At 33.8% G+C, this 10,441-nt stretch overlaps 1 protein-coding gene and 3 long non-coding RNA genes across 4 annotated transcripts; 1 reads left to right on the forward strand and 3 right to left on the reverse strand.

Annotated features, from left to right (window-relative positions):
- LOC107637750 (uncharacterized protein PHLOEM PROTEIN 2-LIKE A4) lies at positions 790-3,660 on the forward strand. Its single transcript, XM_016341089.2, has 3 exons — positions 790-922; positions 1,323-1,465; positions 2,972-3,660. The coding sequence occupies exons 1-3, from the start codon at positions 878-880 to the stop codon at positions 3,414-3,416; spliced, it is 633 nt and encodes a 210-aa protein (XP_016196575.1). The 5' UTR covers positions 790-877; the 3' UTR covers positions 3,417-3,660.
- On the reverse strand, positions 5,634-6,920 carry LOC110271032. The gene is made up of 2 exons (XR_002361013.1): positions 6,368-6,920; positions 5,634-5,880 (listed from the first exon to the last, which is right to left on the reverse strand). It is a non-coding gene; the product is annotated as an uncharacterized LOC110271032 (long non-coding RNA).
- On the reverse strand, positions 7,536-7,929 carry LOC110270612. The gene is made up of 2 exons (XR_002360251.1): positions 7,826-7,929; positions 7,536-7,731 (listed from the first exon to the last, which is right to left on the reverse strand). It is a non-coding gene; the product is annotated as an uncharacterized LOC110270612 (long non-coding RNA).
- Positions 8,407-8,815, reverse strand: LOC110270613. Its single transcript, XR_002360252.1, has 2 exons — positions 8,727-8,815; positions 8,407-8,443 (listed from the first exon to the last, which is right to left on the reverse strand). It is a non-coding gene; the product is annotated as an uncharacterized LOC110270613 (long non-coding RNA).

Consider the following 10,441-nt stretch of genomic DNA (forward strand, 5'->3'; position numbering starts at 1 on the left):
AGGTTTAGTTTGATAAAGCTTTTTGAAGAAGTGCTTGTGCTTTTTAAAAATATAAGCTCTTGATTTTGTGTTTGGTAAATCAAAAAGACCATGTGTTTGAACTTGTAGCTTTTAAAAGATGAGAGTACTTTTAAGAGTATCTAAGGTAGAACTTTTCAATAATAATTTGTGCTTATCAAAATTAAAAGTCTAATATATCCTGATACATTAATTAATTTTTAATTTTAAATTTTTAACTATTACACTTATATCTATTATAAAATTTTAAAATTTTAAAAGTTATTTTAACAAACACAATTATTGTTATTTGTACTTATTGAAAGTTATTTTTAATTTGATTTACTAAATATAGGTACTATAACAAAATAAAATTTTTATCAAATTAACTCCAAGTATATTCCATTAAGTTAAACGTTTTTAGAATGATAAGAATGTGATTACAAATTTAAAACAAGTATAGAGATTTATTTAAAAATTTTTAAAAAATAGGAACTCAATTATAATTTTGGTGAGATTATAGGGATTAATATAAAAATTTAACCTTCATTTTATTTGAGCTCGATACCTTACCTTTTTTTGAAGTTAAAAAAGGACATAGAAAACTATTAAAGGTTTGCTCAATATTTTGCTTATCTTATGCATCACAGATTCGTTCTCATATGATCCTTTAATTTGTGACGAAAATATAACATGTACACTGCTAGGTATATGTATGGTTGACTGGTTCCTTACCCGATCTTTACGCTTTCTGCCATGACCTACACTTGTATATAAATTCTTACGAGCATCTGTTAATATATATGTAACAACTAACATCCACTTTAATTTCAACACCAAAATTGAAGTTTGGAGCAGAACTTCATAGTTCGTACAGAAAATGACGAACCCTGATGAAGAAGTAAGCGACCCTCATTGGCAAGGAGTAAGCGCTTTCATCATACCACTCTTCGATCGATTCTTCCCTTTATACAATAGAATATATAATGACATATCGTGTCAGAACTCTCGTTAAATCAGTTTATTATTAATCCTAAGGAGTTAGGATTGTAGTATATATATATAATTATTTATATATTTTTACTAATAATAACACTAACACATTAACAGTGGTGTCGTACTTTATCTTACAATATAAAATGATAAACTCAAAAAATATATATAGAAAAAAACTAGTCATACAAATATTTCCTCTCAGTGAAATTTTATCACAAACAAACATGTTATGTTATGCTAATCAGTAATTTTTTTTTTTGGTGACTGAAATATGCTAATCAGTAATTAGAAAATATATATAATATCTAAAAATATAAAAATTTGTCCAGCCGGAGATCATCGATCTTGGGAAACCCTATCAACACGGAAGAGAAATGATTTTCAGTGTAGGTGTTCGCTACCTAACCATTACTTGGGGAAACCAAAGAAGATTCTGGAAAGAGTTTGATAATATATCTGACCCGTTCTGTGGGTAAGTCATCTTTATATGTGTGTTTTATTACTACTCATTTTGTCTCAAACAAGAAAAACAAAATTGTTTCCCCCTCTGCTTGTCTGAGTTCGGTTTAATTAGTTTATAATGCAATTGAAGAAATTTAATATGTTTTTTCCTGATAAATATGGAGAATTATTAAAAGAAAAAATTTGTTTTTGCACTTTACATACAATTATGTTTATGTACTAAATTGATCCATATCATATAGTATAAATAATTATTATTTCATACATACACTAGATAGTAATTTTGTCACATGCATTAAAGTAATAATTTCTTTATGCAATTTATACATAACGATTTTACGTAATCTATTTCATATGCATATTAAAAAATAAATCAATCATATATTACGTAAACACATACAAAAAAATTAGCCGCTACAACATTTTTTCAAATAAAATACATATTTAAATATAAAATATACATTAAAAATTAAATTTAAAAATTTTAAAAATAGTAAAATAATGTGTTTTAATTTATATTTTTTATTTATATTTAATTTTTTAATTATTAATTTTTAATTAATTTTAGTAAATTTTATTTTAAAGGATAAAGTACTAAATTGGTCCCCTATGTTTGGGCATAATTCTATTTTAGTCTTTAAGATTTAAATTGTCTTATTTGAATCCAAAAAAATTTCATTTAGCATCAATTTAGTCCCACAGTGAGGTCAAACTTAAATAATTAACAGAATGTCCTACATAACAACAGTACAAGAACAAAATCGATAATCTGGAGAACAAATACAAACTCCAGAGGCACAAAATCAACCATTAATGCATCAATACATTTATTTATCATTCTCTTTAGTTCTATAGAAAATATTTTATTTATATTATAAAAAAATAATAAATAAATGTATTGATGCATCAATTGTTGATTTTGTGCCTCTAGAGCTTGTACATATTCTTCATATTATCGATTTTGTTCGAAAAAATAAGATTTTGATCCCCAACGACAGGTAAACGGGCATTTTCGGGGACTAGCCCGCTTCCCATTATTCAAGCAAGAGGGAAATTCCTAGCACATAATTAAGGGAGCCATGGAAAGGTGACTGAAACACCGGCGACTACCCGAGCTAATGATAGAGGCGAGAACACTTTCCGGCCAAGTCCCATTAATTGTTGTTATGTAGGACATTTCCTTAATTATTTAACTTTGACCTCATTGTGAGACTAAATTGATGCTAAATAAAACATTTTTGGATTCAAATAGGACACTTTAAACCTTAAGGATCGAAACAGAATTACGCCCAAACATAGGGACCAATTTAGTACTTTACCCTATTTTTAAAAAACGTTAAGCGAACTAATTCATCTCTGTGGCCTTGGCGGAGCAGAATAAACTACCCGCTTTCTCAGCCCTAAAACACGTAATATATCCTAGAGGTAATAATATCGGAGTTAGAGTTAATAAATGACTACATTGCAACAAGATTTATTAATAATGAGGGATAATCTTCTGCACACTTGGATTAAGGTTGGGAGAAGCAAAATTGCTTGTTCAAGTGAACTGGCTGGAAGTAACTGGAAAACTAAGCATGGGAGAATTGAAGCGTCATAATGGTGATTCAATTAAGACGTATGAGATATTTTATGTGGTTAGCTTCAATGAGGATGCATATGGTTGGCACTCCGCACCGGTCAAGTTCACGGTGAAACCCAGGGTGGAGCCTCTACCGTTCATCGAGGTGAATCTGGAGGAGTACCGGAAGAAGCATGGTCAGTGGCATGAGATCTCCGGTGGTCGCTTTCCAGTTTCCGGTGAAAAATATGTTGAGTTTGGAATGTACGAGGTTGAGACTGCATGGTGGAAAGGTGGCATGCATCTTGCTGGCGTCATCATTAAGGCCGTCAATGATGATGATCAAACTGCTCATACTAAAAGGGATCAACAAGGCGGTTACTCCTGTGAAAAATTATAAATTATTCAATTATTCAATTAAATATATTCAGTTAAATATGTAAACAATATACAATAATATCTTCAAGTGAAGACGTCTTTAAGAAAGCAAGGAGTATGAGAAAATATAAAATATTTGCCTTGTACAAACTAATAATATTGTGTAAATTCTAAATGTGAGAGAATTTATATTTTTTCCACTAAGTAGGTGGTGTGACCTATTAACACATTACTTGGTCTCTTAATCAAGAGATTGAGATTTCGAATTTCACTTTAAACATGAAAAATATTTTACAATATGTCATTTGGTTTTACGTGGATAATTTATGGTCAATAACTTCATACTGTTTTAGATTTGGTAAAACTCAATTAGTTTGATCATTATATTCAAATCTAATTGAGTTTTCCAAATCTAATTATTTGGTTGGATGGTTCTTAATATACATTCTTTTTAAGCTTTTAATTTATAAACTTGTATAGCCACAATTCCTATAAGGGAAAAAATTATGATCATTTTTTACTTTACTTATTTATTTAAGAAAAGTATGAAGAGACAACGTATGCTTTATACAATGTGTACAATGGAATTAATTTGAAATTAAAACTAAATTATAGGCAATTAATTAATTTTGAATAGTTTCTAATTTAAAATTTAAATCAAATATTAAGATTACGGTCGGTTTTGGAAACAAATAAACTACCCCATCTCTCACCTCTCTCTCAATACGGTTTGTCAGCGTTATATGCCTTTCTCATGGAGTCTCGCCGGTACACTAACGCCACGGTCACCAGCCGTCATCAAAAATCGAGCCGACACTGTTCTGACTGGTGCCGTTGCCGCACAGGCCACCGCCAAGGGAGGACGCGCATATTATGTGGGTCGAACTAACGGCACCGCAGCAACCCGGACGTCCAGCGCCTCCGTCGCAGCCGGTGTGTGCCTTCTTCCTGACACCGTCCTCACCTCGTCCAATGCGGCTTCGCTTTCTCCCATTCCTTCAAGTCTCTTCTCACCGACCATGCTCTTCTTCTTCTTCGGATCCAAGCATGGTTAGCTTCTTTCATGATTTGAGCCCTATGTTTCACAACAGTGCCGATTTTGTCATAACTAGTCCTTTAAAATTATGTTTCACCACAATAATAGTTTCTTCTGTTTATTCATCTTCTTCTTCTATTTTAATGGTCAATTTAGGATGGCCATTTTAGTAGGTATATGGATGGTTATTTTATTTTTATGTAGATGATTATTTTGATTGGATTGAGTTTAGTTATATATAATTAAAATATGTTAGATGCAATGTTCAATTCATTAGGTATGCGGATGATTATTTTTATCCTTAAGTGGATGATTATTTTTATTAAGGGTGAGTGGCGTGTGGCAAGCCAAGTAGCGACAGTGAAATGGGATGATTATTGATGAAGGTGAGGTGGCCGTCGGTTAAAAAAGAAGAGAGTATTGGAGGATTTCAGATGGTTATTTTTTTGAAATAACTAACTGAATTTTTTAAAAATTTAAAATTTGAAATTGGAGAATTTGAAATTTGAAATTTGATGTGAAATAACTGAATAAGAGTTTTTAAATTTATTATTTTGTTGGTAATTTTTATTTTTAACTCATATTGGATTAAATAAACAGTCCATTATACACATTGTATAAATACCTCATTAGCTCTCTAATGGACTCGTTTATTTATTTTAGGAGAAGGGATTCACAGAACAACACAGTTACATTACACACTACATAGTACGCTGTACACACTCAAACATATATTGGTTGATGTCCACTTGTGAGTGCCAATCTCTTACCCAAGGGTGGCATGGAAAATTATGATTTAGTATTTTAATTTTGTGAAAAAATACAAAATAATTGTAAATATGATCATTTTTAGATATTAAGATTTGCGTATTGAGCCAAGCGTCTGTTATGATCCAGCCAATGTTAGGCCGCTTAATTAGTTGATTAGTCTATTAGAGTTTGTTAAGAATATAAATAGGAGATTTGGATTTTCTAAAGTTTGAATTTTATTTTAGAGAGTAAAATGTGATCTCTCACCATTTATTTTATAAGTGGGACCAAGAATAAATATGAGAAAGAAACTATTTAAACATAGAAGATCACACTTTACCCTCTAAAGTACAAATTTAGAATTTAGAGGATTTAAATTTATAAATAGAAATATTGAGTCATTGCATAAAGAACAAGAAATTAATGAATTGATATTGAACTTAGTTCAATTTAAAGTTTCTCTTCCTAACTCGAAGAAGAGTTTTAACATTGGTATTTTTTATTGAGAGCCTTTCATGGCAGAAGAAACTGAATTCGTCAGGAGCGAAATTCCTATGTTCGATGAAATCAATAGTTACTGGTGGTCCATCTTAGCCGGCCAATTTTGGGATACTAGAGGCACTACGAAAAAGTAGATATTGTTATATATTCGACATGGCATTCCTACATCGTTTCCAACCAGATATGCACCTAATCCTACCTGAAATTTGTTCGAAAGCAGTAGAAGAATGGAAAATTAAATGGAAAGAGATTAAGGCTAGGCTAAATCTCAGTCAACAACAACAAAAGCAATCACAAATTGATAAAAAAAACTCAACTGAATCTGAGCCATCAACAAAATTAGAAAATCACAGCAGCAATAGCAGAAATTCAAGAAAGAAAAGAGGAAGAAGAAGAAATTAAGCACAAAACAAAATTTGAGCAACTTAACAGAGAAGAATTAGAAGAAGAATCAAATTCCAAATCTCAATCACAACCACCACGGCACCAAGAAGGATCAATAGAAATTACAAATTAACCAAAACTACATCATATGGATATAAAAATTACAACTTCAAGAATTCAACGATCTTTTTCAACACCTCAACATCAGTTCTCAACATCATCAATCACAATTCTAGACTTTACAACATTGACAATCCAACTAGTAGATGATGAAAGCGAGATCAAAATACAAATGTTTTTACCAAAAATGCAGCATCCGATGAAGGTGAACTGGCTGAACCGAGTACTGGCTATGACGATGCAACTAGAGGCTTCAAAGATTGGTGCACAGGTGAATGGTCTGAGCTAGCAAGGGCGGTTGTAGTGCAACGAGCACCACCAGAACCTCCGGATCTGAACTCGCATGCGGTAGTCTTGGGCGAACCTACAACAGCCACGGATCTAATATGCAACACCGGTGACTCAAACAGTATTGTGGAGCTTGTGATGCACGAACCGCAACGACATCATCACGGAAAGGCAGCAAGTGGACATGCCTGGTTTGTTTCTCCAATCGCGGCTAAGCCACCACCCCTCACAGCGGCGGTATTTTCACGAGATCGCAAAGAGGAAGCCTGAACCGTGAAGGAGCAAGAAGAGGTGGCAGTTTTCAGGCGAAAGTATGGCTAGAAAAAGTTGCGGTCGAAGGCAGAAATTGAAGGGCGTTCCTCCCATCTCCCTATTCAGCTGCAGCGATAAGCAATATGGAGAAAGAGCGAACGGTTGAACTTTTGAGAAGGAGGACAAATGAAGCAGTTCCTTTTTTTTTGTTGGTCAGGTGAATTATTTTAAAGTTTGGAATCCCAAGAATTATTTGTTTGAGTTTTGGGGGTTAGAACCAACAAGTTTGTTATACTTTAGTTGGATATTATTTTAAACTTTGGAATCCTGAAAAAATTGTGTGTTATATGTAGTAGGATAAAAAATAATTGTCTTAAAATTATTTATTTTTTAATATTTTTAATAATTATAATTAGGAGTAATATTGGGTTGCTTAATTAGTTAGTCAACCTATTAGGGTGTTTAGGAATATAAATAGGAGTACTGAATCATTGTATGAAGGACAAAAAATTAATAAATTGATATTAAATTTGGTTCAATTTAAAAAATTTTTCCTTAACTCAAAAAGAGGTTCTAAATATTATGATAAGATTGCTTAAGATGGATGTCCATTTTTCACAAGGCTTGGATTTTTAAGGGAAATCATATTTAATGAAGTTTGAAATTGATGCCCATGTATGGCTATAAATAGAGAACCTGATATAAAGTAATATACACAGACACAGCAATAAACAAATCAATTCTCTTTCTCTCTTCACGAATACTTCTCTCTCTCTTCTTCTAGCTTAGTCGTCAATTCTGCAATCATCCTCTTATCCTCTGCATTGGACTCTGCAGAACCCGACGGTTGTCCAGCAGCGTTACCAAAGACTTGGGTGGGACATGGTCCAGCACCTAGGGCACGAACTCGTCCTGGGTGCTCCTTTCCGAGAACTTGTGCTAGCGAGTCATTTTGTTAAAGGTGCTTAGAGGATCCATCCTGCCTCTCAACATTCGCAATTGCTTCCTACAAATATACAACATTGGAAAGGAAGAAGTTAAAAATAGCACGATATATACAGTAAGCTATATATTGTTTTAAATTTTCAAACATGACTTACACTAACAACACGCGCATCGGGATGGATATACGAGCCATCTTTTTTCTTATGAGTCATGATAAACAACTCTCCTCTACCAACGGACCTTCCTTGCTCTCTCTCCTATATCGTTAATATTGACACAATTTAGTAAATAACAACATTTTTCAAGAAGCTTAATCAAAATCTAATGCAAATAATGACTTATTACCACTTCATCTTTTTTTCTTGCCAATATTTTGGAACCCCCAGTATGTGTGTACAGTTGCTTGCTCCGATTTAAAGTGTTCTATTTACACTTTTTCTATGAACAAATAACAAAACAAATGTAAATGAGAAAGAAAAAGTTGAATATAAAATGTAAAGGAATTAATATGTATAAACATTTTTTTTGTGGAAATAATAAAATATACCAAGGCTTACCTGTGTTTCTTCATTCAGGCGATAATCAACGAACTTTTTTCAATCATTTTTGTCTATTCCTTTCGGGTGATGCTGAAGATTTTTCTCATAAGTCCTTATTTGTTTGTAACACCTATGAAACAAGTGGTGCCTTGTATCTTTCCAGTTCTTTCCTATTCTCTTCAAAATATCGCACTTTATTTTTCCTCCGGCATCGTCCTCATAGTAAAAGACCCGCTGCAATTAGTATACATTGTCATTAACGAAGGCCAACGAACAAGTATAAGACTAATAATTTGAAAAAATGCCACAACCATTATAGGCTAATTTAAATTTTTAAAGTATGACCTTCAAATCCAGTACAAGCAGTCGCAATTACGTATAAATGTGAAGTGCTTAAATGATGATGTGAAAAACACAATATGAAAATTTTACTACCCATATAATTTACCCATGCAAAAGACCTTAAAAAAATACCGAATACTAAAATTGCTTAAATTGTAGAAGCTTAAAGCTGTACCTTAAGCATGTCGTACACATGTTCCCTCTTTGCTTTGCTCACCAGCTTCCAACTGTGTAAGTGTATGGGGAACTGGGAATAATCTGCACCCAAACTCTCGATGAAACCACTCAATAATCCTGCCGCCTGACCAATCGGTTGCGACTCCCTGTTAAATGGGAGTACTATCTTTGTATTGGAAGGGAGGGCTATAGCCTCCTTCACGCTCAGCTTAGAAACTTTTCTCACGACGTCCTTTAAGAAGTGTATGAGAAACAAAATTACTATATAATCATTGCACAAAAGAAAAATAGAAGTAAAGGACTATGAAGATAACTATTTACGAAAATGGGAGGAAAAATGTTTACCGATAACAATAACTTCCCAGAAATCTGTATCTTTGGCTTTCTTGTTGTTATGCTGACCTTCGACTTCTTGGGCAGCAAGCAAGTCGTCGATGTGGTCATCAAACGACGGAACTTCATCTGCCTTTGGGTCGTAATCCTCATCCCCTAATTCATGATCAGCCACTTCCGCGCAATGCCGAGTCTCTATGTTGTCTGTTGGAGTTTGAGGGTCATCAGCAGTACTCGACTGTGCATTACTATGATGGATGTGCGGTGCACGAAACGGTTCATTCATACGGGTTGCCGGAGCTCTATTAGCTGAGGATGAAATCGGAGGAGCCCTATCACGTGGTTGTTCCCGTGATGTCTGAGCTCCTCTAGTCGTGGACACAACCTTAACGCAATGTGAAACCATTTAGAATTATATCTTAGAGAACGAATTAATATTGAGAATTATTTTATTTCATAAACTAATAATTTTGTCGGGAGAAAAATTAATGCGGTTCGATGATACAATTGAAGGACATATAATTTTCACATAAGGTTACGTCAAGAAATGTTAACCACAAACACTAACCGTTGTCTCTTCAGTACCGGCATTAGTTCCGGTATCTTTCGGGGATTTCCGTATAATGTTGTACCTTGGTTTCCTAGGCATCTGGTGCACGAAATTGTGATCTCAGTCAACGGCGTCAGAAACTCTGTGCGCACGTCTTAATAAATTGTTTTTCATTCACAACTTCGATATAACTAACCAGCAAGTGATGATGATTGTCACGTTCATCACATTCAGGTTGAAGTGCGAATGAATATCTTAGAAGCGGAATAAGTTGAATTGAATAGAAAAATAGTAGTACTTTGCATTAATCTTTGAGGAACAGCAGAGCTCCACACCTTAATCTATGGAGTGCAGAAACGCTACCGTATGAAAATACATAAGTGAATATAGGGTTGGCATGGCCGAGTGGCCAGCCTCCCATGGAGGTCTAGAGATCTAAAAATGATCAAAAGATAATCCAAAGATGTCTAATACAATAGTAAAAAGTCCTATTTATAATAAACTAGTTACTAGGGTTTACAGAAGTAAGTAATTGATGCATAAATCCACTTCCGGGGCCCACTTGGTGTGTGCTTGGGCTGAGCTTGAATGTTACACATGCAAAGGATCTTTCTGGAGTTGAACGCCAGGTTGTAACGTATTTCTGGCGTTCAACTCTGGTTTGTGACGTGTTTCTGGCGTTTAACTCTAGACAACAGCGTAGAACTGGCGTTCAACGCCCTTTTACGTCATCTAAACTCGATCAAAGTATGGACTATTATACATTGCTAGAAAGCCCTAGATGTCTACTTTCCAACGCAATTGGAAGCGCGCCATTTTGAGTTCTGTAA

The sequence above is a fragment of the Arachis ipaensis genome, chromosome B04, assembly GCF_000816755.2.
Source record: "Arachis ipaensis cultivar K30076 chromosome B04, Araip1.1, whole genome shotgun sequence".
In the NCBI taxonomy this organism is placed as follows: Eukaryota; Viridiplantae; Streptophyta; class Magnoliopsida; order Fabales; family Fabaceae; genus Arachis; species Arachis ipaensis.

Bases quoted from the DNA above. Each gene is read 5' to 3' on its own strand.
- LOC107637750 (XM_016341089.2), top strand. From the start codon at position 878: ATGACGAACCCTGATGAAGAAGTAAGCGACCCTCATTGGCAAGGA. The intron at 923-1,322 runs GTAAGCGCTTTC...AAATTTGTCCAG, and splicing joins GCGACCCTCATTGGCAAGGA to CCGGAGATCATCGATCTTGG. The intron at 1,466-2,971 runs GTAAGTCATCTT...ACTTGGATTAAG, and splicing joins ATATCTGACCCGTTCTGTGG to GTTGGGAGAAGCAAAATTGC.